Raw genomic sequence first — 27,322 nt, forward strand, 5'->3', positions numbered from 1 at the left:
ATTTCATTATTTGTCTAATCACAACCACATTGTGTACGTCACAGATAAATTGAACATGCGGGCAAGAACTTTGTGATTAGATGCAAGTTACTGTATCTCAGATGTCCAGATTATGTGGCTCCCTCTTAGATGACTTCACTCAATAGGTCCGTCCACGTTGCTGTATGATTGAACAGACTGAGCATCAGACAATGGAGCCTTCATTGCAACTGTGTTTGATGATGATGATGAGGTCAGAGGTCAAACTCACTTAAGCATGCTTATGTGGGCCTCGCTTTGTGTCGAAAAAAGGCCTGTCCACAACAGAGGATGGGTGGAAGCGTGGATTGAAAGAAAAACCATTTGTTTGAAAGGGTTCAGATGACTTAAAGTTGAAAAGTGATAAAGGCCCAATGTTTATAAAAACAGCTCTTTGCTGCCCTGTGGTGGATGGAACTGAAATGCAACAACAATCCACTTTATTTGCATTGAGTACATATCAACATAGCAAGACATACATTTTATTATTTTATTCGGAAAAATATAAGTACAGATTAGGTGATTGTGTTTTATCCCTGTCTTTTTTTAATTGAAAATGTTTTCAATCATTTGGTTGCTGCCATCAATTGGCATACAGAGCTCCAGATATTTTTTTTTCCTTGGGAAATAGTTGCCTTTAGCTTAAAATTTTACAAGCATAAGCAGAAAGTTTAGGGTTGCAGAGTGGCAATTGACAGGAAGAATAAATAGTCACATTCCTCTTTATTCACCAAAATGTCTTGTCTTTTCCCCTGTCTCCACTGGCACACGAGAGTGTTATTTTTAGAGGAAACATAAGCACTGATAGTCCACAATGAAATTTTGCGCAAAACCCCCCAGCCCCACCCATTTTAATAGTGTCTCTGTCTTGCAATACTTGTACAGTAGGGACTTCCCTTCATCTTAATCCACCATGCACAAACCTTCCCAGCCTTGCTATTTGTCTGATCACGTGCAGGGGAGAGTTCTTCTTCAGCTCATGTGGGGGGGTCATGTGTCACATGACTCACATTGTGACCCTCACATATCATCCCAATTCCATTTGTGCTTGATCATCTCTCTGACAAATTTATGTTGTATGACAGCAGTTTTTTTCTCTTGTACCTCTACAGGTGTGCCCAAGCATGTTCTATAATGACCTTGAATGTCCCGTACTTGAATGTGGCCACTTCATGATGCCATCTCAGTCAGTTAAACCAGTTGGGCAACAATATTTGTTCTCCCCGGGCTGGCCCTACCTTAACAGACTCGCCGCTTTGTTTTTCAAGTGTCAGAGTCCAACTATAATAATTTTTTTTTAAAAATCTCAAATGGGGTGACCTCTGAAGAAATATTATGAGGCTAGTTTCAGAAAACAGCCGCACCGTGATATCGTTGCACTTTCACCTTAGTGAAAGAGGAAATCCTTGCATGTGTCAAAGTCTGACAATAGTTGGACAAGTCCACTTCCTCATTATGCGTGTGCTTAATAGCAGACACAGCATTGCTCGCATTATGTGGGAAAAGAACAATGAAAGAGCAAGTTCAAGTGGATGACGCTTGATGAGTACGCTTTCTGAGCAGCTCAAACATGGACACTTCACGCACACAGCAGGTAAGATTTATCTCTTGATATATTTTGCTTTTTGGATTGTATAGTTTAGTTTTGTCGCACTTGTTTGAAACTCAGTCTCTTATGGGGCAACATTTACCATTAAAGTAATTTGATGTTAATATTTGAACCTTTGAAATTTCCTGTATGGAGGAACACAAGAGGGTCAGATGTTCAAAAGAAAAAAAGAAGTTGCTTTACAGTTAATTTGTATTGTCTTTTCAAATAATCATTGTTTCAGTGGATGTGTGCTGTGTAAAAAAAACATAACTATCTGATGGAATATTGTGTCCTCCTTGGGGGACAGTTCATTTAAAGGGAATAAAATTAATTTATAGCATTGAGTTTGTACAGTATGCTCTCCGCTTTCAAAAACTTGCATGTTGGGTTCATTGAAGTCTAAATTGTGACTGTGTCGTTTGGGGCAACTCCCACCCAAAGTTTGACCCCAGCAAAGCTAAGATCCTGAAGACAAGTGTGCACGGTGCCATATCCACAATTAACCCCCGTGACATTTTGCATGTTCTCCGTGTTGGTTTTCAGCAGAAGCTCCAGTTTCCCCCACAACCAACAAAACATTAGGTCCCTTTTGTTACTGCTTACTATTCCTCAGTGGTGGCACTAATTCAGAGAACATGACAAAATGAAGTAATGACAATTAAGTTTTATTTTGTTTCTTGGTCTTGCAGGGCACAGGGCTGACGCTGCCCCGCAACTGGGGGAGGAGAAGCTTCAGCTTGTCATCTTTAAGCATTAAAAGTGAGCTTGTGAGAAACCGCTGACCGTTAAAGTCATTGAACACCAAGCTGAAGGACATCTACAAAATCTGCTTTTGTCTGATGGTAACTCTTTCTGCAGAAAGGAACACCAATATCGAAGAAGGTGCAGTTTCACGAGAAAGGGGTGCATGGTCCTTTTCATCAAATAGAGAGTTCTCACGAAGAGGTAAAGGTCATTATTATCTTCTTTCTATAACACAAAATGATAAGAGCTTCATAAAGACAGCAAGCAGGATGAAGTATAGAATGCAGCTCTCAAAATTAAATAGCTGACATTAATTTTGACCACCACAGAGATACATCACATCTGCACAGCATTCAGGTCCAAATGAATAAACCCAAATCATCTAGTGCTATTTTAGACAAAAAAAATCAAATAATGGTTGTGAAAAGTCCCAACTATCCAAAAACAACTGTTCAACATTTTATTAACAAGCAGCAAACATAAATAATCATAATTGTGAAATGGACCAGCCATTCAGAAATCCCAATGACCATCTTATAGTGTGCTTTCCACTTATAAGAAAGCAAGACTGAAACTAATCAAGATCTCAACCATGACTTTAACTTTTTCTATTTATTATTATGTTTTTTTTTTACTTCGTGTACTCGTCCACAAAGTTTAGAAAAAATGATTTCTCAAATAAAGGAATAGAGAGTAGACATGAGTTAAGTCCAGTCAATGCTTCACCACTCCGGTGCTGATGAAGCATCTCTCACTTCAGTGTTTAGCTGTCAGAACTCCCCTCAAAATAAGCAACTTGAGCGATGCATACATTTTCAAACAGTACAGATGTGGTGAAGGTCGTTTGGTAGCAGACAATGAGAAATCCCACAGCAGCAGATGGAACGTGAAGGCAGCACTGCTTAGGTAGCGTGCAACACGAGGTGCGGACAGTGAGACGCGCAGCGCATAAAGATGATGGTGGTGGATTTGACGTGAACCGGAATGGAGAATATGCGATGCCTCTGTTGGTTTAGTCTATTTCCTGCCAAATACAACTCAGAAGTTGGCGTAACGGAGTAAGGCAACGATGAGTGAAACGGTAAAGAGAAGACGTGCAGGACGCCGCCTGAGTGACTTAAAAAACAGATGGAGTAAGTGATACTGTCGATATAATGTACCTGCTTTTATTTGGCACTGTTAAAAGTTCAAGAAATGGAGCTGATCGCATCGATAAAAAGCTGAACGGAATATTTGTTGCCGTCAGGTGTCTTAGCTAGACGGGTTTTGACAGATACTGAGCAGCGTACCGCTTTATACCACGAAGTATGAGTATTATCGAGCCAAAAACCGTAAATCAACAAAGTGCAAGATATATTGGTCTTTGCTTTACGACGTAGTTTCGTTCCAAATGGCGGCGCAACCCGAATCTCTGTCAATCGGCCCCCCAGAGTAAGTCGATGACGTCAGAATTCAGATCAATATCTGCAGCAATAACACTTTTACGTGGAAAAGCAGACAATACATACATATGAATATCCAATTAATGCGTCGTAAACAAATGTATTAGGTTGTGGCGGAAAAAAAGATGTGTTTGGAAAGACGCAAGGTAACTTAAATATCACGATAATATCGAGATCACGATTATCAACCCTCATGTTGCGCATCACGATTGTTTTTTTTTTTTTAGACTTTGCAGTGTTTGTAAATAATCACAGACTTCTTCATCTTACCAAAGGTGCGTATTGGAAAATATAGTTCAAGTCAATGAAGGTGACTTGGCAAGTTTTATGATGTCATTTTGCTAGAAAACCCTTAATGCAAAAATCTGCAGGAAATGTGTCACATCAGAGCAATCTGATTGGACACAGTAACTGCTCAAATCTTTTGCAATGAAAACTTTGCCTTGTCGCTTTGTTTACGACCCATCATTTTTAATTTCAGGATCAGAAAGTGAGTTTGGAAATCAGACACTCAGTTGTAGTCTTAGTTGAAATCGTTGAACTGTGAAAAGCAACACGTGTTGGTTGACAGATATTTTAATGTCATCATGCAGCACTTCATATGAAAATTTAAGTTTCTTTTTAGGTTTTTACTGCACTTCCACATCACAAGTTTTTTGATGTTTCACTAAAATTGCTGCCTTGAATTGAGTGAGTTAGGTTTGAACCTTTGGTATTTGCATAGTTCTTGAATGTTGCTTTTTATTCATTCGGTGAAATCCTTCCTGTCTGACTCCATCTAAACCGTGGAATGAATGTAGTTGTTGACATAGAATAAGAACTGTTATGAAGCACAATTACGAAAAGCTGCAATTGTTGTTTTGATATTTCCATTGATTCTAAAGTTAACCAATAATGAAATAATGCCGTAAAAGTGGACTTTGGCCTCTTCACGACAGATTTTCCCTGGACCGTGCCATTCCCTTTAGCTTTGAATCGACATCATGCTGTTGTGACTTGTTCAGGAGCCTCTGGGCTGTTTAACAAGACTTTTGTGGGGGGTTTTGCTAATAAATATAACCCAATTATTTCAGATGAGAAATACTTGATGCTTTGGGAATTTGTGTGGGAATATCCTTTGGACAATGATGCCGTTTTTTCATGCAATGAGTCATGTTTTGCCTTCACCACCCTCTTTATGTAAACAGGTTCATCAAAAAGGTTCATCAAACATTGAATCAGCTTACTGTTGTGTATGACTGGAACTTGCTGGGATATCTTTCTAATGTTCAACTTGTTTTTGTAGTTCAGGCTCAGGTTGCCGCATATGACTTTACTTTTCCAGTGCTTCATGGAGGATTTTAAGTATTCGACCCTTGAGGGGTGGGGGGGGGCGACCTAACTGGTTTTTCCTGTAGTGTAGTTGACTGTCAAGTTCAATCACAGCAAAATGTTGTTTTTTTATTTATCAACCTCAATGCTATTTTTCCGGCCAGTTTTGGGTTAAAATAACATTGGCCATTTTTTGCCATTTAAAGTATGACTTTGCAAGAGCTCTTTGGAGCTTGTTTTGTAATCCTACGAGATGTGCAAGTATGAAAATTCTTTCCCTGGAGTCTGAAGTAAACAAATGTTTCAGCAGCCTGCCAGCGCCGTAGCACGCTCTAAGAATTATTAGGACCGACTAGTGAAGTACTACGTTGCCATAACTTAAAAAAAAAAACATACAGTAATAAAATCCCATCAGTTAAGCGAATGTGCAAGGCTAGAATGCAAATCATGTGAACATGAGCAATTAACAATGCTACTTTAATTTACTGCACTCTTACTATATGTGTTTTAAGTGCCTTTAGCCAGAAAAGAAAATATATTGAAAGGCCCAAAACAGCTCGAGAGAGAGGCTTCTTTCATCGAGTCACCACAAATCTCTCGAGTAAGGTATTATTCTGCTCAGGAGTAATGTATTCATTGTCACTTTACGAAATGAATCACCTCCTGCTGCTGACCTCAATGAATCTTGTCAAAGTGCTCTCAAAAAAAACAAAGCTTGGAGAAAGTTCCCGTGCTTTTATGCCATTAACCTCTCAGAATGAACTGTAACAGTTTATCTGTGTTCTACTACTTTTTGGCTCAGCGTTATGGAGACTGTCGGCTGAACCACATTTCTGTTGAGTCTCGTTAATCTGTTGAGAGTCTAAGAATGTCCTCTAATATGTTTCGTCCTCATGATTTCATTTGATGCATTGCTGTGGCTTGACAATTAAGGGTCTGTTGGAAGAGTTTGTTTTAAAATCTATAAACTCATCTTTGTGTGTTTTCTAGGTGCCCAGCCCAAAAGCAGCTTGATCTCAGATGTTGCTGTCAATCATTCATCCAAACACGAATCATTGAAACATCTTGAATGTGAGCCAAAAGTGTAAACAACTATTCCTGCCATTCCTGTTTTAATATTTAATGCGCTTTATCTCAAACGTAAAAATAGGATTCATGTGGTTTTGCTTGTTTAATTGAAGTTTTAATTTGAGAATTCATTAATATTATTATTATCATAAGCAGTGTGGCCACTGAAAACCAAATAGCACTTGAGAATATACTCATACCGATATGTAAATATTTCACTACCGGATTAAACATCGATGACTTTCCTAACAGGCACCCTCCCAAGGGACGATGGGAGTGGACGACCAAAAGCACTCAAGAGGCTAAGTGCCATGTGGTCTTCTTTCCGCAAAGGCAAAAGAGATCGTAAGTTTGACATTATATTTGATGAACTCACATTTTCAATAGATCTGATTATGCCTGTATGGCAATGGCTCAGCCCAATTCAAGAAGGGTGCCATTTTGTGACATGTTTTTGAAGGAGTGAAAGATCAAGATCCCCCAGAGCCACCAGGCCTGATAGGAGAAGACAAAGCAACCAGGCAACGACGTTTCGTCAGTGGGCAGTACTTTTTCGAGTACCTGGTGGTGGTCAGCCTCAAGAAGAGCAAGGATGGCAACTGCTATGAACCTCAGATCTCCTACCAGTTCCCTAAGGTTGCCTTGTACATGATCATCACGTCATTGCATATACATGTACTACATTGGATTAGGATGTTTATTTTGAACATGACAACATTGGTAAACAATGGGACACATTGTTTTCCATGTTTCATATTCAAAATGTAATGGGAAGAAGTGTTGACTAGTGACATGAATTTATAGGACTTTATCAAAACAACACCATGAGCAAATCAATACTAAGGTTCCCTTATATATAAAATGCGTTTCGGAAGGAAACAAAACAGACGGCTGGATATGGCGGGGCTCTGTCTCTCTACTCCTAATCCAGAGTCCCCATTGGAAGACGGCCACACTCAATGCAATTGTGTGTGTGCTTTTGTGCATGTGCGTTCGTGCAGCGGGATGGAATGGCCAAATTTCAAAAGGAGGAAGAAGAGCGAACACTCAAGGCCATCACGCTCTTCTGCTTCCCAGAGGGTATCAAATGGGCCCCTTTGACCGAATATCACAGGTACAAACAGTTCTGACAATCATTTGCTCACATTTAACTCTTTCAGTCATCGTCATGTTTATTTGCAGTGAGACCTTCTCCTTCGTCTTAACGGAAATTGACGGCAGCCGAAGAAACGGATACTGCAGGCGTCTACTGGTTAGCTTGTCGACCGTGTGAACGGGAAATAGTGGTAATGTCTCCTAAGCACTAAACTGTCCAACCTGCAGCCTGGTGGGAAGGGGGCTCGCCCGCCTGAGGCGTACTGCATCATCAGCAGCTTAGCTTGCTTTGGCCTGTTCTCAAAGGTGATTGAAACAAATCCGTATTCCAAATATACCTGCGTGTTCCGTTGCAAGTATCACTTCCGCACGGAACTCCTAATGAAATGTCAAATCGCGTCCAGTATCTGTGTGCCCAATATCTACTTTGCCTCCTGACTTCTGTTTTTCTTTATGACCAGATTTTTGACGAGGTGGAGAAGAGACGGCAGATCTCCATGGCTATGATTTACCCATTCATGCAGAAATTGCGGGAGGCTCCATTCCCAGCTCCAGGAAACACTGTGGAGATTAAAAGCTTCATTCCTGAGTCGGGCACTGAGGTCAGAGCAATGCCACGCCTCTGCTTAGCAGTTATCAGAAATCGGTGGACTTTGAATATTGTCTTAATATTAAAAGTCAATTCAAACAGTGAATATAATGTTACACACACACATATATATTTGTTTTGTTTTTGTTTTTAATAATTTTCTTTTGAATCATTGAAACTGATTAAAAGTTTTCCCACCGTGAATGTGATTTACACCCTGTCCAACTCAATTAAAAAAACAAATCTTTACAAGAGGGGAAGTAACATTAAACAACTGAAATAATGTGGTTGCACAAATGTTCACGTCCTCTTCTGACTTGTGATGTGGCAATGTTCAGAATTTCCCTGTCACGTTTTAAACTTGCGTCAAATGGGAGTCAGCACTGACCTGCCATTTTACTAAAATGCCTCCGATGAACCTCAAATGCTGGAGGCACTTTCAAATTCTGACAAGGATGTAGCGACTCCAATTTCAATATTTGAACGTGACTGGCTCAACGAAGAGGCTGCACACTTGTGCGATCACTTTTTCTCCGTTGTTTATTTTTTTACTTTGCCCAATGCTTTCATGTGTTATCAATTGAATTGTGCATCTTAAAGTTCACATTTATGGTGGCTAGAGAAACATGTCACCAAATACTTTGACACCAAAGGAGAGGCTAAGCTGTTGTAGTGACTTGAGCGTACTCTTCCTTGAATGTGGGTGTGTTTGTTTTTGGACTTGCGTCTCAACCTGTCCTACATTGCTCAACTTACACCTCGGAACATGAAGCCAAGTACCATGTTTCAACAGCTCTCACTCGCTTCAGCTATTCAGTGATGCTTGCCAATGTCTGCGCTATAATTACTGCAGTAGCACCGAGGGGTGGCAGACCTTCACAAACTCAAGTATGCATCTCCTATGTGTTGATCACATGATCAGAATAGAGAATTAACCCGCAACTGTCCTAACAATGAACACAGTCATAGTAAACCTTCTTTCTATCATCACACGGCCGCGGTATGATGATAGAAAGTCATCAAAATGCCAACTGAGTGCTGACCCGTCTCAGGCCGTGTTAGTGACAGTGTTAATCTTCTCAGATTATAAAACTGACGCGGCCGCTGGACTCCTGGCTGGAACACGTCAACTTTGAAGTGCTGTTCAGCTGCCTTACAGATGAGGAGGTGCTGCTGGTGTTTGCGGCCGCTGTCCTTGAGAGACGGATCGTTTTCATTGCGGAGGAGTTGGGGTAACGCGCACTCACCTTGTACTCAATTGTCAGTGTTCAAGTGATTTTGAATTAAACACCCATTTTTTTGTTACTGATATTGGAGAATTGAGATTGTGTGGCATCAGAGGGTAACTTAAAATGTCCAGTATTGCACTTTTCTCAATCCACCATCCATTAATTTTCTTATTATTATTATTACGTGTAAACAGAATGACAATTTACTTCTTTTCTTTGTTGCTCAAACAAAACAGTCTAATTTCCTACATTGTTTCTATATATTTAGTCCGTCATTGAATTGATTATAAAATAGAAACTATAACCCCAATAGAATAGCATTCAAATGTTTCTTCTTGAGTCTTTTGTATAAAATTGAAAAAAGCTGCCCTAAATTGTAAGAAATGCTAATCAGCTCAATTATATATTTATTAGGGGTGTAAATCGCGGGTTTTGTCACGATACGATATAATATCGATACAAAGAACTACGATACGATATTTGCCGATATCTTAAAGCCTGCTGCGATTCATTCACGATATATCGCGATATAGTGCTCTACGATCGATGTTTTTTTGTTTTTTTTAATAAAAAATATAGAACAATATCCTGATTTATAACAATTCATACGCAAAATCAACAAGGTACTGCAAACTCTTTATTTAGGAAATTACAAGAGTATTGCACTATACAAAGTGCTTATTTTAACACAGAACTTTGATGTCGTGTTTTTTCTTTAAATGTGCGGCGAGATTTGTGCTCCCTGAATATTTTATCACCGCATGGCAGGATTTACAAACTGCACGTGTCTTGTCGGTTGAGCCATCTTTTCTTTGGAATCCAAAGTGCTTCCAAAGAATGACTTGAAGCCTAAAGGGGAGCCCAGGAGCAACGTACTAGTTGTCGACTCCCCTTTCACGTGCCTGCTCTGCTCACAACACAACAACGCCGGGCGCACTGCTCCCGGAAAAAGGAAGCAAGCAACAATGAACTGGATTTCAAAATAAAGTCGCGTCTAATGTCCGAGGTCAAACACGGCGATATAAAACGATGTTTACGTTTAGCATCGATGCCAATAAATCGTAGAGCATTATATTGATTAATCGATGTGTATCGATGTATCGTTACACCCCTAATATTTATGTAATGGTTACTCTACCGGTGTGTAGATAGCGCTTTAATACAAATATGTTTTGTGCAAAAATATTGTCTTTTCAAATTGCGTGTTTTATTTTTTATTTTTTTATGACAAATGGTACAGATGTCAAATGACAGTTATCTACTAGCATTCCTGACCACAACTGCTTAGCGCTGTTGAAAATAGAACTGGATGGTCTCCCAAGGCAAATATGTGATGGTGAGCTAATAAATGTAGTTTGAAAAATGTGATTTCAATGCTGATGCATTGTCATTCATAGAGCGACTCCCTCATTTTAGCTCCGTTTTATTTTTGAACGGATTCATTTCAGAATAGTTTGTTTGTATCACAGACAAACCAGAAAAACTAGTTTTGCTAGTTGTTCATCTGAAAAAGGCTTGTGGGGAAACATGAGGAACAGTCCCACACATTCATGAAAGCCACTCGCAAAATATTATAAAAGTTTGAATTCAAATTATAAATAGATACAACATCATTTTCCCTAACATTGTTTTTCCCCGTCAGCACGTTATCCCAGGTCATTCATGCAGTGGCAGCCCTCCTTTATCCTTTTACCTGGCAGCACACCTTTATCTCCATAGTTCCGGAGATCCTAATCGATGTTGTGATGGCACCCACGCCATACCTGCTGGGAGTACAGAAACGCCTCCTTGACCTTGTCACTGACCAAAGCGACGTAAGTTAGAGCAAGATAGTTTCAATATGCTTCTTCTGATCCAAAACAAATGTTTTTTGACCTTTTTTTCCCCCACAGCTACTGATAGTGGATTTATCAGAGAACAGAAAAGAAACCTTCATTGTTTCTGTAAGATACAATTGTCTTTTTTTTTTTTTGGTCTCAATTTCATCAAACAGAATTAAAGAGCTCTATAATTCCCCTGTTGCAGATCGGTGATGAGCACTCTATTCTTCCCCCCAAGCTGCAAAGTGAAATCCGAGAGGCGCTCAGTCAGAGGAGAAAAGGCTCATGTAGGTCAACTGCACTATTAAATATAATTCATCATTCATTCATCATCACATTGGTGTTTTCTGTTTCAGCAACAGAAGATCTGAACCGTGTGGTGTCCGAGGCCTTCTTGCTGTTCTTCGTGAAAACAGTCGGTCATTATATGTCCTACGTGAAATGCAGTCACACGGGAGGGCAGAGTGTATTTGAGAAAAGGAGCTTTTACAAAGCCATTGACTCAAAGACCACACGGCACTTTGTCAAGAAGTTCATCCAGACTCAGATGTTTGATCTGTTCATCCAGGAGGTGGAGCAACAACAGACTGGACCACAGCAGGGTGAGGCTCTTCACAAGGTTTGCTGCACTCTCCCGTTTACCTTATCCAATAACTTGTAGTGTCCACAAAGGAGCTAAGAAACCTGGGATGATAACATATTAATCCAGTCAATGTGAGTTTCCTGGTTGTGAAAAACTCTTCCTGTGTATTAAAGTTTGTGATTATTTTTTTTTTCCACCTCTAGGAATATTTCACAAAAAGATTGTGGAATACCAGGAGAAGAGGAAAAAAGAAAAGAGCAAGAAACACTAGTTTGTCGCATTGTGTGTATATAATGGAGTACATTGCACTGTTTTTATTTGTTAATTTTTTTTTTTGCATACTGTATTGCTGCTACTTTGTCAAAACACTGGTTTACAGTCAATTGCTGGTGAGCAGGAAATCATTTCAATCAAATAAAGACCGTTTTTAAAGTTGGTCTATTGAAAATCAACCCTGAATGTTTCATTTTATTTGCCTTTTGTTGTTTACTTTGTTGACAAGTATTTTTTCTTCAGAATCAAAATTTCTATGACATGACAAAGCACCAGATGTCCCCCAGCCTCAACCATCGAGTTAGATGTTAGCCACATGTGACACGAGAGGTTCATCAAGCTAACCTTATCCAGATGATATCAAAATGAAGGAAGCAGGTGCTCAGATTGGAAAGCTAAGAACCATCTTTACACAAACACGAAAGCGCACATGCACGATTTAACAGAAGCATCAAGCATGAGAACCAAGAGAAATGCTGCTTCGAGACACACAACCACACATGTGAGAAACAAATCCCACATGCACAGGATGTGGCTGAAATGCTGACAATCATGCATTGTTGACAAGACGTGCAAATGATACTTGCTCCTTTTTCACTCCCATCACCTTTGCCTCTGTGTGGGCCGTGGGTCTGGGATGCTCAGATGCTGATTTCTCACATGATCTGCCTCACTACTCCTTCAATGTTTTGTTTCTTCATAGTGTACAAGATGGAATACTGTACGTCACAGGTGTCAAACCCAAGGCAAGATCTGGCTGGCCACAACCTTTCATGCGGCCCACAAAAGCAAATGTGTGTCAACTTCCATGGTAACTTGCTAAAAGGTGTACTAAATGTTCACATTGTCATGTGTAATAAATAATAATGTTGAATTTGTACAATAATTTTTGCTTTACCCTTTTTACAGTAACTTGAACAATGATTTCAAAACTAGCTATCCATCGTTTTGTTGGGTAAATGAGTTTGACACTCGTGCTGTGTGTAGCGTTTTAGAAACAATAATTGGCAGATGGAAAAAATAATTCTCAATTCTCATGGCATGCAGGAGTAGAATCCCGGAGTTCCTAAGGGTCTCAAGGATTTAAGTGTACTTAAATGACATCGATGATGTCTTTTCTGCTTAATCGTGTGACTCACTCTTTTCTTTTTTCTCTTCCTAGTCTAGATGACTAAAAACAATTGTCACATAGTTGTCTGTGTGTTGCGAGACACAATTTCAAAGGATAAATAATATTAAATACTGCATGACGGAGATAAAACCAAATGATTTGAAATGTATTTCATTGATATTGATTTCTGTGCTGGTGAGGGAATTTAAGGCAGCGCTCAACAGCTAAATGCAAAATCTAAAATCCGGGCCATAAATTGGAAATTTAATATAATCTTAATTCATCTCAAATTGATAGCATGCTGGAGGAGTGAAATGACGTCTGAAGAGGAAACGCATTTTTCAAGGCTGTGAAGCAATTTCAAAGTTTGACCGCTAGGTGTCCCATTGACTTCACGTCATGCGTGTTTCATTGGGCGCTGTTCAGTAGAGGAAGAAGCGGCAACCACAACACCTTCGCTAAAGGTAAAAGACTTTCAAAGAACAACCTTTTAACTTTTGATCAAAGAGCAATACGTTCGCGTTTTGATGATACGTCAAAACTCTATTAAAGTGTCTCCGTCCGACAAACGTCTCGGATCTAGTTTAGCCAATAGGTGGCTAACGAGGGTTAGCCAACTAACTGCCATCAAGGTGTTGGTTTTTTTTGTTTTGTTTTTTAAACCATAGAAATGAAGAGTTTCCCAAACTTTTGAAGCAGATGCTCCGTTGCCGAACGAGCAGTAAATCTGAGTACGATATAAAATGTCTCAACTGTATTCGATGGACTGTCGTGCGTTACTCTTCAAAACTTGACTCAGTCTGGAACTTTGAAAGAAGCTAAGGCTAACAGGTTCCATTTGTCTCTGGAACGGTTGCTCCAAGGCACTCAGTTGATTCAAATATACGATCGCTTATAAGGTGATCGTTTGTTTGCTGGTGTCACAAGCCACCAACACACTCCGAGTTGACGCATCGTGTCGACGTACTGCTGCTCTTTATGTCGGTCGTCTTGTTTTAGTCATGCGTGACTATCCCAAATGTAATGTCACCCCACGCACATTTCTGTTTATATGACATAAACTTATTTGCGTCATATTTAGTCATTAATGTCTGGCAATGTTTCTTACTAAACTTATTCTAGTGGTCCAGTTATACACAGGATGCAAAAGGACTTCTGTCTAATTTTCACGTAAAGCAAACTGAATGTCAAAATAAATTAGCATTTATTTTTTTAAGTTTTGTCTTACAGTCACGTTCATTGACTGTTTGAGATTAGGATATAATTTAAATGTTTCAATTGTAAACCTGGAATAAAAAATAGCTAATTTGCACACAATGTAAGTCAACCCACCCACTTTTCAAGTGACCAAAAGTTTTCAAAAATCATTTGTGGCTTCAAACAAAATGTGCTCTGTCCAGTTGTTTAACACGTATAAATGTAAATACCATGAAATCAAAACTGGACTTCCGAATTTTTGTCTCGTAGTCGTCTTGTAATGTGAAGATATTCAGGATAAAACAAAAGAAAAGCCATTCCAATACTTTTGGAGGGGACAATATAACTACGTGTACGGGGTGACTCCACCTTGTTCTTGCACATTTCCCTATTTTGTTTTTCTTCATAACTCTGCTGTCACAATGCCGCACGCTTTCCTTCCTCTTTTTATGATATTCTGGTCTTGACTTTTCACAAACTCACTGCGGTAGGAATTGAACGCGTTTGGGCTTTGTCGTTCACATCAGCGGCGGAAAATCACCTTCCACGTGTTTTTGTGTTTTAGGTAAAGCATGGCAATGACGGGCCAGAGCTCATGCTCCTCTATGAGTAACCACACCAAGGAACGTGTCACCATGGCCAAGGTGACTCTGGAGAATTTCTACAGCAACCTCATTGCTCAGCACGAGGAGAGAGAAATGAGGTAATGGCAGTTAACGGTTAAACTGTCACTTTCATTTCTGCAAAAAATATTTCAGACTAAGATCTCTTAATTGTTGCTCAGGCAGAAGAAACTGGAGAAGGTGATGGATCAAGAAGGCTTGGCTGATGAAGAAGTGAGGGATTATCTGATTTGAATTGTTTGACTTGGAAACTTGGAAGTAATCAGAAAAATCCAGGTTATCGGTTGTCTGTCTAATAATGACAACGTGGTGTCTGCAGAAAAGCCGTCGGCGCACTGAGCATGCAAGAAAAGAGACGGACTTTCTTCGTTTGAAGCGTACCCGACTAGGTTTGGAAGACTTTGAGTCCCTGAAAGTGATCGGCCGTGGAGCATTTGGAGAGGTAACATCCCCGTTCACCCCCACTGAATCCTGCGTGCCATTGTTGAACTACATTACATAGCGACCGGCATGTCTCGCTTTTTTGCAGGTGCGTCTGGTGCAGAAGAAGGACACGGGCCACGTCTACGCCATGAAGATCCTTCGCAAAGCTGACATGCTGGAGAAAGAACAGGTGAGGTCACGGTGCCGCCGGTGAGGTCACGGTGCCGCCGGTGAGGCAACGCTGCTCCTTATCCCGTGCTCTTTGATCTAACGGTCGGTTTGATTATGTGAGGTGGGTCACATACGTGCTGAGCGGGACATCCTGGTGGAGGCAGACAGCCTGTGGGTGGTCAAGATGTTCTACAGCTTCCAGGATAAGATGAACCTCTACCTCATCATGGAGTTCCTGCCTGGAGGTATGTATGAGTGTTCCAGAAGATCATAAATAAATGTGATGAAAGTAAGAGTGTTGCTCGTTCCCTTTTCAGGAGACATGATGACCCTCCTGATGAAAAAGGACACTCTGACAGAAGAAGCCACTCAGTTCTACATCGTAGAGACAGTTCTGGCCATCGACTCCATCCATCAGCTGGGCTTCATCCACAGAGACATCAAGCCAGACAACCTCTTGTTGGACTCAAGGGTAAGTTACCAAACAGTTGGCCTATTCTAACCCGCGTTCAGAAGAATGATTGTCGTTACACGCTATGGTGTTCAAAGTCATGTGGCCAGCCCTAACATAACTAAAAGGAAGTTTCTTACACGCTAAGAGATGCTCCACCTACGTGTTGAGTTTTTTTTTTCCCCTTTTTTCAGGGTCACGTGAAGCTGTCCGACTTTGGACTGTGCACGGGCCTGAAGAGAGCACACCGTACAGATTTCTACAAGAACCTGAACCACAGCTTACCCAGTGACCTCAGTAAGCAAAGTCAGGCAATCTCTTCCCTTATCAGTAACATCATTTGACTTTATGTAGGTCAAGCCACGGTTGGTCTTGTGGAAACCATTTTTACATGCAATAGTTGTAGCGCTTCCATTTTGTAAGGTCATTTGTTTTTCTTTTACTCTTGAGGTCAGAGTCATTCGAAAGGTAATCCAAATAGTTTTGTCGGAAAGCCTTGTAAAATGACAGATTTTCCCTTCACAGCATTTCAGAACATGAACTCCAAGAGGAAAGCAGAGACCTGGAAGAGGAACAGGAGGCAGTTGGTATGAAGAAGGAAGCACATTTACTCTGCATGCACACCACACACCAGCGTGACTCACTATTTAGTACAATGATGTATATTGCACTAAACAGCTGCATAAGTGATGTTAGCTTGTACACTAGAACCGAATTGAGGAAGAACTCCAGCCAATGACATCATTTTTTGTTTTCAGGCCTTCTCCACTGTGGGGACGCCAGACTACATTGCTCCTGAGGTTTTTATGCAAAATGGATACAATAAGCTCTGTGACTGGTGGAGCTTGGGGGTCATCATGTATGAGATGCTAATAGGTAAGGGCTTCGGCGGCCACCAGGTCAGATGGAGTACCAGTTGTTGCATGTTGAGGGTGCGGTCTATTCTTTGTCCAGGTTATCCACCATTCTGCTCGGAGACACCTCAGGAGACGTACAGGAAAGTGATGAACTGGCGAGAGACGCTCACCTTTCCTCCAGAAGTGCCTATTTCGGAAAAGGCCAAAGACCTCATCCTCAGGTAGGACCGCATTTGTCTGCTTTGGTCAGACCATTATGTACTATGAGGAAGATAAGTGTCATTGTTTTTGTTTTACAGGTTCTGCTGCGAAGAGGAGCACAGAATTGGTGCGGTGGGTGTGGAGGAAATCAAGTCTAATCCATTCTTTGAGGGTGTGGACTATGACCATATCAGGTGTGTGACTGGTTTTTATTTCAGATTTGAGCAGTACTTTGCGCCCCATTGTGTTACGGGCGTCAGCTAAAAATGTGCCGAAAAGGTCAGATTTGGTTGGTTAACAAAGCAAACCAAGTGAGTGCGTTTTGTCTTTGTCAAGATTAGAATGTGGCAGCAATGTGGCTGACCACGCCCCCTTTGCTGGCTCACTGTACACACCCAGCAGCATGTTTTTGCTATTTAAAGACGTTTGGGGACAAAGAAACCACACAGGAATGAGCCAAGATGCACAACTGTGTTATGATTGAGTTGAATACGCACAGTGTAGTTGCACACTGCACATTGAATTTCTGAGATGACATCAAATGATCTTGACAATTTGCAGAGAAAGGCCTGCCGCCATCCCCATTGAGATCAAGAGCATCGACGACACCTCAAACTTTGACGAATTCCCCGATTCGGACATCCTCACACCAACTGGTATGACTGCATTCTTACATTTAGTCCATTTCAAACAAACCACAATCGCATTTTAGGGACTCTCTTCTTGCCGCCTTTATGTCGTCAGAAAGAGGAGACACTTGAGGTTAAGATTGTGTCTCCCCGCAGCCACTCAGGTGTCCAACCATTCGGACGCCGGCCTGAAGAATAAGGACTGGGTGTTCATCAATTACACCTACAAGCGCTTTGAAGGCCTCACCGCCCGAGGAGCCATCCCATCCTACATGAAGTCCACCAAGAGATGAAGATGCCTCACCAACAAGTCCTTGTCCCGGACCGGGAACGTGACGAGGAATTTGTTTGGAAAAGGGCTTCCGTCGATCGCTCTGCACCATAGAAACCGCTGCCTTCATTTCTCTCCGTCTTGACTTTGTCTGATGCTTCCGAGGCCGCCTTGCTGCTGTTAAAAGATTTTCTTCTATTGTTTTCTTTTGACTTTTACGCCAGTGGACATAGCAGTGGAATGTTTGCTTCGAACTAGAATACCAGCTACATCACATTCCCTCCCTTCTTTCAAACCAGCGCCGTTCTTCCCCTTTCCAACCAGCAGGCTCTTTATTTCTCACCGCTTGTACACATTTAGTAGACACTTGACAGGCGTCGAGTGCTCTCTTCAGGGATTTTGTCCAAATATGTGTTGGCTGCGAGCGTTGAATGGTGTCCAACCAAAGACTGCGTCAAGAACCCCTCCCCCACCCCCATGTAATAACTGCAAATGGTCGTTTTCTACAACATTTACTTGATGATGACAAGAGGGAATTTAACATGTTACGTATTTAGTCCACTATGATAGCACCTTCTGTGATGACCTTTTGGAAGGGGGCTACACTAAACAAAACAAGTTACTGGTGAAATGAAAACCATTTCTATGGAAGCTAATCCGAGAATCTCCTGTACTTCCCCATTTTGGAGGTTTCTTGTCTAAACTCAACAAATCAGATTCTGTTTTGTACATTTGTTGAAAGTGGAGTCCTCGCCCAGTGGTTTATTTTTAAACGCGCTCTCGCCCCGCGCGCATGTGCATATGCATCACGTTCAGTCTTGATCTGTAATTAGAGGGCTAAACCGCTCCAATGTCCACAACATCCAATATGCTGTCTTCTAAAATGAATGTACTGTAAGTCTTAAGGTTTATTTATGACATAATTCCAAATGCTGATTGTTTGAATGTACAAGAATTAACTATAGAAGGAATTTGGTTTGATCACACCCAAGTCATTGAGATTGGTGTCTACATACAAGTTAGACTTAACATGAGCTTGTCTTTAAAATGTTTGATCGACTATATAATAAATTTGACCACGGGAAATGACAATTGTTTGAGCTACGCTCGCACGAGACGGGTTCGGTCCAACGTATACAAATGATGCTGTATGGAGCTGTGACATTGAGTCCGATGACATCACACATTTCAGAACCCACAGCTTGCTTGTTTGACTTTTTAGCATTGCAAAGTATTTTCTGACTATCTTCATATTGCCTTTTTACATCATCCATGTGACATTTAATCTATTTTTATGAGAACAAAAGGCTTCCATATCTAATTATGTGAAGGGTTGTTGTTGCCTGTAATATATGATGAAGACAATGAGCACATTGTATTTTAGAAAAGCTTTCTGTGTGCTTTCCTTTTGGCAGGGTACTTTTTTTTTTTTTAAGGATGTCATCTGTTACTTGAGTAACTGCTTAGTCTCCTTCAAAGCAATAGAGTCCCATGTTGGTGTGAAAAGATCTGTGTGTTGCTCCAAAAGATGCTCTTGTGTATGTTTGCTTTTGTTGTCATCTTGAATCGTGAGTGAGGGGATTTGGGAAGGTGGATGTACATTATAATTATTATTTAAACCACTTTGTGCTGTTTGGAGTTGTTTTCCTTTGCTATGCAACAATGAATTATTCTGCACTTGGTCATCTTGTTTTCTTAACTACATTAATTCCAGCTGTTGACATTGACGGCACACAGATTTGATTTAATGAAGATGAAACATAAATTATGTAATATTTTAATTCCGTACCCCAACATATTTTTAGATAACACTAAAGATATATATTTTTTAAAAATCCCTCTCCTAAAAAATAAAAGAATACTATAGCATAATAAACCACACATTTGAAAATTCTTGAGAAATTCAGTCAGAAGGCTGAATTGTTGAATGAAAAAAATGAGAATGTGAGATGATTCTGCACTATGTGGAATTATATCGACCCAAGACCCAAATCCTAGTTTGAAACCTTGACTTTAATTTAGTAAGACTTTTTTTCTTTAAAAATAACTAGGATTTTGTTTCTTAAAAATTGACCACGTAAAGTAAAGCTTTAAAGGTAAAAAAAAAAAAAAAGACCATGTATAGTAAGGACTTTTTTCTTAAAAAATGACCATGCAAAGTAAGGCTTTAAGCTTAAGTGAAAGTGAAAAGTGCCACACCCACACCCCCACCTCCTGATTGGCTGTTTGATCTGTGACGTAATTCGGACACTCCATTAGGTACACTGCCATTTTCAAGTGTACCTAATAACAGGCCACTGTATTAGGGAAATATCATGGTCAAAGGTCACAGGTGTCAAGCTCTAGTCGGGGCCGCGTTCCAACATGTTTTCCAAGTGACCCTCGTTAAGTGCACCTGCGTGAAAAGTTTTAGCTCCTTATGAACGTGAAAGTGACCCAAAACTTTTCACGCAGGTGCACTTAACGAGGGACTCACACGGACACTCCATTAGGTACACCGCCATTTTCAAGTGTACCTAATAACAGGCCACTTTATTAGGGAAATATCATGGTCAAAGGTCACAGGTGTCAAGCTCTAGTCCTTGGGGCCGCGTTCCAACATGTTTTCCAAGATTCCCTCGTTAAGTGCACCTGCGTGAAAAGTTTTAGCTCCTGCAGAATGTGAAATGACCCAAAACTTTTCACGCAGGTGTGTTTAACGAGGGTAACTTGGAAAACATATTGGAACGCGGCCCCCGAGGATTGGAGGTCGACACCCCTGCTTTAAAGGTAAAAAAAAATCTATGATCTAACCACTCACGCCTAACCCTAGTTTTAAGTACTAGTGTGAAGTACTAATTTGAATTTGAAACCCTACTTTGGAACCCTCATTCTAGTTTAAAACCTTATTTTATTCATTTAGAATGTTTAAAATGTCACCAAAGGCAATATACAAACTGAGCAGGCTGCAATTTCAATATTTTATTTTTAGTATGTAGGACTCTTCTACCCATTACCACTAGATGGCAGTGGTGCATCACAGCAGGGATTGATCTGTGCAGATCAATCCAAGATCCAATAGAATCGAGATTTATGCATACTACTTAATCAATGTGTTGCGTTTGCGCAGAGTGTGTTACGCTTAGGCCAGTGGAAAGGAAACTACAATAGGGTTGCAATGATTATCTTAATTAACATATCAAATTAAAAATAAAATGGATGTCTGGACTAAAGGAATTTGACAGTCTGTACAGTATATGCAGATTACTACTACTTTGTAATGGCTGATGGTGTAGGAGTACAGTCGCCTGACTTGTGTGCCGGCAGTGTGGGATCAATCCCCGCTCAGCCACGATGTGCATGTGTACCAATGGTTGTTCATTTCAACATGTGCCCTGTAATTGGCGACCAGTTCAGGATGTTTTCTCCAGCACCCCCTGGCCGCAACCTCAAATAGCAAAGGACGTGATGAAAATGAATGGGTGGGTACTATTTTGTTCATTGCAACTTAAAACAGCCGAAGACTCTAGGTACATTTTTATTGAATACATTACACACAGTGTAGAACTTAACTCGAAATTCTAATGTGCACAAAACATGTTATTTAAAGTTTCAACACTTTAACCTTGGCAGAGGTCTTCACTGAATGAACCAATGAATTGTTCAAGTTCTACATTTTCTACATTTGTGAGGGAAAAAAAGGTGAAACAAAGAGGAATAGAAACTTTGACTTTTGGTCAGGAGCTCTTTATTTTATTCCTGAATCAACTGTCAAAACTACACCTTTATTTTGGCAAAGTGTGGCATTTGATCTGAACATTAAACAATCTCACACAACCCTTTCAAATCCTAACCCCATCACATGCACAAATAACGACACTGGTCAATAAATTTTAAATCAGAGATGCAAGTGAACTTTTCTAGATTTTTTGGTTCTGAATCTGCTCTTATTTTCCTTCGCTGGTACATCAGGTTTCCATATTAAAATAATAGTAATACAGGAATTTATTTATTAATAATTATGAATTAAGAGTTACAGTTAGCAATAGGAAGATTTTTTTTTCCTTTCTGAAACATCAGCACTACAAATTATAGCGCATGGTAAAATCATCAAGCGTATCATGCAAGTTTTGTGGGCCAAAAATGTTTGCAATCACAAAATCATCTCTGATAAAAAGAAATTCTGTCATGTTGTTAGACCAGGCAAATAGTTCAATATGCTCAGCACATTTTGTTCAAAGTCACTCAGGTAAATGATCACATTTTATATTTGTTCTTTTACAAAATATGGAAAATGGGGGCGGTTCTCGAGGGACAGTTTTTTTGCTTCCTGAGGACTGTGGAGGTAGCATTTAAGCGCTTAAGCATTTTACCAAATTGAATCAGATGGACTCAAAGGACGCCTGTCTTACTAAACTAGTTGAAATTGACACATGAACAAGAGGCTCGTGAACATATATATTAAAAATAAAAAAAGTAAAAAAACAGAAACAACCATCTATCCATTGTGTATGACTCCTGCTTATTCTTACTAGCATGTAGTATGTTTTGGGAATGTGGGAGGAAGCTGGAATACCTGGAGAAAACCCAGGAAAGCACAGGGACAACATGCAAACTCTGAGCTCAGAACTGCGACTTATGTGCCAGCCATTCGTCCACCGTCCCTTCAAAAGAAAAAAAAAGTATCAATAAATGTATTTATTTATTGTTTTATCCTATTCTAGGTGACATTTCATAATTTTAAAACCAGCAAACATTTTGAATATCACTTAGAATGTTTACAATAATGACGGTCCAATTCATGGTGATGATGATAATGGCGATGCTGACATCACTCGCAGATGGAGGTGACTGGCACGCGGCGAGAGAAGAAGCTGGATCCTCTGAACAGGAGTCCCTGAACACAAGGAACTTGATTTCAAATGCAAGCGACTCAGTATGGAAAGATGACAATAACAGAATAAATACCCTGCGGCTGAGGTAATTCCAGCAGTGCAGCCAGGACATGAAGATGGGCGAGTGCGGAGGAAGACCTGCAGTCAAACTGACAACAAAAAAATAACATTTCATTAATTTCATGCTGGATTTAAAAAGTACCTTGTGCCTTACATTTAACCTTGTACTTCAAAAGTCTGCGAACTGTTGTACATCATTTGTGAATGGTTGTTTAAAAAAAGATGAATGATTGAATAATAATAATTTGGTTGAACGTTTACCACACAACGCTTACCAAGATGTTCTTTTAAACTGATAAAAACTAATAAGACTAATAAACACTAAACTAAAATGTAGCATTTTCAGTGGGGGGGATAAAACAAAAACAAAAAAAAGTCAACCCAGTACAAAAAGTAAAACTCACTAAATTGAAAAAATAATAATCCCGAAAGAAGTCAATACAAAATAAGAATTATTACAACTATTGGAATAAAAATTCTGGATACATGATTTGGAACCCTGATTTGGACCTTTCCCACATGGCATTGGTATAGCTCAGGGGTTCTTGACCTTCGAATGATTCGACCCCCCAATGCATTGTCCAATATGGTACCATACCCCCTAACCCTAACCCTAACCCTAACCCATTTGTGATGTAAACAAAATGCAGCAGCAGCAGCAGCAACAACCTACTACCTTACCGTCTCTAGCCTTCTCAGCACCTTTACTTATTTCTGGTATCAATAACAGTAACAAACCTACAACAACAAGAACAGTAACAATAATAGTGTAATTTTCATATCACTGAAGGCAAGGGAGGGCGAGAGGCAAGGAAGAAGAGCTTTTGACCTCATATTTACTTGCCTTATTATTCCTTTTGTGTTAATATTTTCCTTAGGGGAGGATGGGTGTGTTGTGGTGTAGTGAGTGTGATGCAGGACAACATAACTGCTGTGGTGTGGGAGTGAGGCGTGAATATGAATGTTGTGGGTGAGGGGGCGGACGGCTTTTTGACGCTACAGCAATGTTGTGGTCAGTTATGCTGCTTGTGGTCCCGCCAGAGCTCAGCTGATGGCCACAACACCCACTGCCTGTGCTGTCAGTGCTGCCAACTCTACAGATTAATCGTTAGGTCTGCAGATTTTTACGTTCATTTGAGATTGTCAGATTTTAACTACTTACAAGCATAACGACAGTGAACAAGAACATAAGCATAACTAAAATAAAAAAAACCTGTGAACAATAATAGGTACAAAATAGAAGAAAATAACGAGAGATACTAAAAAAATACCCCCGGTTAAGAACCCCTGGTATAGCTGATAAAACATGGTGAATGTAATTCTTAAATACATTTTTTTTTCTAAAAGTTGCAAAAGCCTATGAAAACAACCTGGCTATATATTCAGGGTAAATCAAAGGCACTTTAAATATTGGTAGGTGTGTGCCCCCTTTATCTTTTATTTTTTATAGAGTTATACAGGTTACAAGTCACCTTAATTGTAGAAAAGAATACAAAGGGGTGCGCAGACTTGTTATATTGACTGCATCATTGCTTAATTCCATCTTGTCACGACTTGTGCAGTTGTTTATGTGCAATTTGGGTTATATATTGGCATCAAATTGAAATTTGGCCAGACAATACAAAAATCAGCACAAATACAGCCAATGCACATAATTCCATATTCATGTTTTGCTGTCTTTTGTTTCCATGAGTGACTCACCCACAATTGTTGACCGCCATAATGTCAGCCACCAGCATAAAGGGATATGTCAGCATGCTCACTGTGAACTAGAGGTAGAAAGAAGATTACCACCTGTTGACTTTGCGTCACAGGGCAAACACAAAGTGGAGTGTAGCATCGTTCAACTTACACCCATCACAAACTTTGTGTAACTTCTCACCGCCGAGGCCTGGTTTAACTGTAGAAACACAACCACAACGAATGGGAATAGTGCATGTGCTTTTTTGTCTTATGTAAGAAATATACTGACGACAGAATGTTTTAAAGAGGAATTCTGTATTTTCATGCATGGGTCTGTAATGTGTCCGAATCATTTATAGGCCATTATGTATCACTGATCACACGGGTACTATCAAACCCAGCACACACACTACTAAAAGATGACACCCTCCACTCTTGATGCTACAAAACAGCGACAAACTGTCCCGTGTGGCTCTCAGCCTCACTTTAGGATCATTTGGCGAGCTGTGATAAAAACACACTCGGCGTTGATTTGTCGTTTCAGTGAAAGCCAATCCCGAGTGATGAGTCTTTAGCGCACGCAAAGAGAATAAACTTACACTGTCGTCAACGGCGTAGGTGTTAATAAAGTGCGCCAGCAGATTGCAACACCACAAGAGGAGGACCTCGCCCAGCACATGAGGCATTAAACCACTGCAGACACAACAAGCCACACAGCGGTCAAATTCACGCCGTTCACTAAACGCATCCTCGCGGTGAAATCTACCAAAGATGTCTTACACGTAGAATCCAGCGACTCCTTCTTCTTGAAAAATCCTGCCGATACTACTGAGAATTCCACTGTCGACACAACAGAAAATTCACATTAACGACTTTCAATTGCCTGCTATTAGTAGTTTCCTCCAAGGGACAGATGGTCTTGAAATATAATCCAAGTGTGATTTGTTTTCCTCGACATTGCTACTAGTCACGTGATTCCAAGTGACAACAGTGCAGAAGGAAATTTCACAAGATGGACATTATCCAAGTCTTACCCGTATTTGACTTCTCTGCCAACAAACTGGGCCATACAACGCACTGACACAACTGTCAAAGGAAAGGAGAGCCTTCACATAAGTCATGCACGTCATTTCACAAAAGAAACATTCAAATAGGATAGAAACATGTAGAAAATCCTTTGTACGTCTTACCGTGAAATGGATGCGTGGCTATTCTGGACAAGCACTGGATGAACATCTCGTGAGAGGTCTACACCGAGCAGGAAGAGACCAGACGTTGGGCAAATGTTCAAACAAGCAGTGGCAAGCAAAGATACCATTTGCGGCAAACCAAAATGAGCATTTCTTTCTTTGGTTTTCACCATTTTATGAACTCTTTTCCGCCTTACCTCCTTCATGACTTTCCTAAGCGCGGTTTGCTTGTTCTCCTTGTTGGGTTCAAGCTCCGTCTGCTCAAGAAGAAGAATAAGAAGACAACACACACACAAGCGGGCATATTCCAACGGTTGCTCGAACATAATGAGGTGATTCGGGTTCTCTTTTACCTTTTTAGCTTTGGTCCTGATTACCGTGGCGATGGCAATGGAAGCAATACGTGGTGACAGACCACGAAAGAGTCCCCTCTTTCCATCCACCTTAACAATGTGCTGCGCTGCAAACACGACACATTTATGGCACGCTGCCGTGAATTTTACGTACATCAAATGGCTACAGTACCTTGAAAAAGTAACTTAGTTACTTCATCGACTATTTGACTTCAAAACTAACTTAATTGATTGATTATTTCACATAGTAATAGTGTTTTTTAAACTAGATAACACTTTGAGTGCAATGTACGTTAATATTTTTTTTCACTGACACAAACTGAAGATACGTCATTCCACTCACCATAAGAGAAGAAGCCAGGCAGGTATAGAACTTTTCTTCCGAACATAGTAGTGCCCACGGTTGGCGGAAGAGGTTCATGTCCTACCTGAAAAGAAACAATACAGACGATAGTTGTATGTCACAGTCACACTATTCAGAAACAGAAATGTATACTCTTTTGGATCACATGCACACTGCTCTGACTGATGTATTAACCTCATATTTAAATGGAAATAAAATGATATCCCATTATTTGATTAATCGATAGAATAATCCAAAAAATAAAATCTGTATTAATATCTGTAACAGCACATCTTCACTGCATGTCTATGATTCTTTATACTTGGGGTAATTTGATGCCAGTATTAGCATATGTACATATATTTATATGATTCGGCACAGTTTCCATGTTCAAAAAGAATAGGAGCAGTTACTAAAACCAACTAATCCTACCAATTAGTATCAATATTGCTTATAATTTATAGGAATAAAATACAGTATTTGATTATTCATATACAATACTGTACACTACATGAATGGACAAAAAAGTGAAAGCACGTCATAAAGCTCACGATGTTCTTGAATGGGGGCAGTTCTTGTCCCTCGATCGATTTTAGTATTGAAAAATCACGTTTTATAAGGTTAAAAGTGAGGTGGTGCCATTTGAATAAAAAACAGCTGAACAGCTGAGCCAGGCGGATCACGTGACTGACTCGTTAGCTTAGCTCCGTTGGCTAACGATACCTGTATGAGCAACTTCACGTAAAACAGTGGGTGTAACGCGGCCGTCATCCCCGCTCCAAGCAGCAGAACCGAAACATCCATATCCACGCCAGGCGGGGCCGCATCCTGCTCCACATCGTCTGTTTGTCTGTTTCCTTGCGAAAGCATCGTTAGCTAGCTTGTCCACGGAGAAGTGGACGGAAGTAGTCTCTTCACTGTCAGAAATTGGTAATCACTTCCGCTTTGACGACCCCAAATATTGCGTAATACTGAGCTAAAATTAGACAATTTTTTCCCCTTGTAACCAAAAACATTATTATTATTATGATTATTATTATTATTATTATTATTATTATTATTATTATTATTATTATTATTATTATTATTATTATTATTATTATTATTATTATTAAGCCAACT

General features: G+C 40.1%; 3 protein-coding genes across 8 annotated transcripts; 2 read left to right on the forward strand and 1 right to left on the reverse strand.

Moving 5' to 3' along the window:
* The first annotated feature begins 1,269 nt into the window (after positions 1-1,269).
* Positions 1,270-11,942, forward strand: LOC133168517 (DENN domain-containing protein 2D-like). 3 transcript variants are annotated; one of them, XM_061300140.1, is made up of 16 exons: positions 1,275-1,612; positions 2,299-2,368; positions 2,468-2,554; positions 6,097-6,177; positions 6,427-6,519; positions 6,635-6,810; positions 7,176-7,288; positions 7,357-7,426; positions 7,498-7,575; positions 7,731-7,871; positions 8,942-9,090; positions 10,730-10,901; positions 10,980-11,030; positions 11,113-11,194; positions 11,264-11,509; positions 11,694-11,942. In XM_061300140.1, the coding sequence occupies exons 1-16, from the start codon at positions 1,589-1,591 to the stop codon at positions 11,759-11,761; spliced, it is 1,701 nt and encodes a 566-aa protein (XP_061156124.1). In that variant the 5' UTR covers positions 1,275-1,588; the 3' UTR covers positions 11,762-11,942. The 3 variants fall into 3 exon arrangements, with proteins under 3 accessions (XP_061156116.1, XP_061156124.1, XP_061156130.1); XM_061300132.1 differs by having other exon boundaries at positions 1,270-1,612; positions 11,113-11,509; XM_061300146.1 differs by lacking the exons at positions 1,275-1,612; positions 2,299-2,368; positions 2,468-2,554 and adding an exon at positions 3,247-3,486 and having other exon boundaries at positions 11,113-11,509.
* Positions 11,943-13,195: 1,253 nt separating this feature from the next.
* stk38a (serine/threonine kinase 38a) lies at positions 13,196-19,379 on the forward strand. 3 transcript variants are annotated; one of them, XM_061300156.1, is made up of 14 exons: positions 13,196-13,338; positions 14,637-14,774; positions 14,856-14,907; positions 15,014-15,136; positions 15,224-15,307; positions 15,410-15,533; positions 15,606-15,760; positions 15,934-16,045; positions 16,265-16,326; positions 16,498-16,615; positions 16,694-16,817; positions 16,896-16,991; positions 17,359-17,453; positions 17,583-19,379. In XM_061300156.1, exons 2-14 carry the CDS (start codon positions 14,644-14,646, stop codon positions 17,717-17,719), a joined length of 1,413 nt encoding a protein of 470 aa, XP_061156140.1. In that variant the 5' UTR covers positions 13,196-13,338; positions 14,637-14,643; the 3' UTR covers positions 17,720-19,379. The 3 variants fall into 3 exon arrangements, with proteins under 3 accessions (XP_061156140.1, XP_061156159.1, XP_061156150.1); XM_061300175.1 differs by having other exon boundaries at positions 15,934-16,036; XM_061300166.1 differs by lacking the exon at positions 13,196-13,338 and adding an exon at positions 14,422-14,558.
* Positions 19,380-21,198: 1,819 nt separating this feature from the next.
* LOC133150185 (mitochondrial carrier homolog 1-like) lies at positions 21,199-27,129 on the reverse strand. Of its 2 annotated transcripts, none has more exons than XM_061272557.1 (13): positions 26,924-27,129; positions 26,201-26,285; positions 25,858-25,964; positions 25,702-25,761; positions 25,505-25,562; positions 25,349-25,400; positions 25,095-25,154; positions 24,914-25,007; positions 24,484-24,531; positions 24,333-24,400; positions 22,645-22,720; positions 22,459-22,573; positions 21,199-22,340 (listed from the first exon to the last, which is right to left on the reverse strand). In XM_061272557.1, exons 1-12 carry the CDS (start codon positions 27,068-27,070, stop codon positions 22,508-22,510), a joined length of 921 nt encoding a protein of 306 aa, XP_061128541.1. In that variant the 5' UTR covers positions 27,071-27,129; the 3' UTR covers positions 21,199-22,340; positions 22,459-22,507. The 2 variants fall into 2 exon arrangements, with proteins under 2 accessions (XP_061128541.1, XP_061128540.1); XM_061272556.1 differs by having other exon boundaries at positions 25,702-25,764.
* Between the last annotated feature and the right edge of the window lie 193 nt (positions 27,130-27,322).

The sequence above is a fragment of the Syngnathus typhle genome, linkage group LG2, assembly GCF_033458585.1.
Source record: "Syngnathus typhle isolate RoL2023-S1 ecotype Sweden linkage group LG2, RoL_Styp_1.0, whole genome shotgun sequence".
Classification (NCBI taxonomy): domain Eukaryota; kingdom Metazoa; phylum Chordata; class Actinopteri; order Syngnathiformes; family Syngnathidae; genus Syngnathus; species Syngnathus typhle.

Bases quoted from the DNA above. Each gene is read 5' to 3' on its own strand.
- LOC133168517 (XM_061300132.1), top strand. From the start codon at position 1,589: ATGGACACTTCACGCACACAGCAG. The intron at 10,902-10,979 runs GTAAGTTAGAGC...TTTCCCCCACAG, and splicing joins TTGTCACTGACCAAAGCGAC to CTACTGATAGTGGATTTATC. The intron at 11,031-11,112 runs GTAAGATACAAT...CCCCTGTTGCAG, and splicing joins AAGAAACCTTCATTGTTTCT to ATCGGTGATGAGCACTCTAT.
- stk38a (XM_061300156.1), top strand. From the start codon at position 14,644: ATGGCAATGACGGGCCAGAGCTCATGCTCCTCTATGAGTAACCACACC. The intron at 15,534-15,605 runs GTATGTATGAGT...TTCCCTTTTCAG, and splicing joins CATGGAGTTCCTGCCTGGAG to GAGACATGATGACCCTCCTG. The intron at 15,761-15,933 runs GTAAGTTACCAA...CCCTTTTTTCAG, and splicing joins ACCTCTTGTTGGACTCAAGG to GGTCACGTGAAGCTGTCCGA.
- LOC133150185 (XM_061272556.1), bottom strand. From the start codon at position 27,070: ATGCTTTCGCAAGGAAACAGACAAACAGACGATGTGGAGCAGGATGCG. The intron at 26,286-26,923 runs GTATCGTTAGCC...GTTTCTTTTCAG, and splicing joins ACGTGAAGTTGCTCATACAG to GTAGGACATGAACCTCTTCC. The intron at 22,574-22,644 runs GTATTTATTCTG...CCTTGTGTTCAG, and splicing joins GGAATTACCTCAGCCGCAGG to GGACTCCTGTTCAGAGGATC.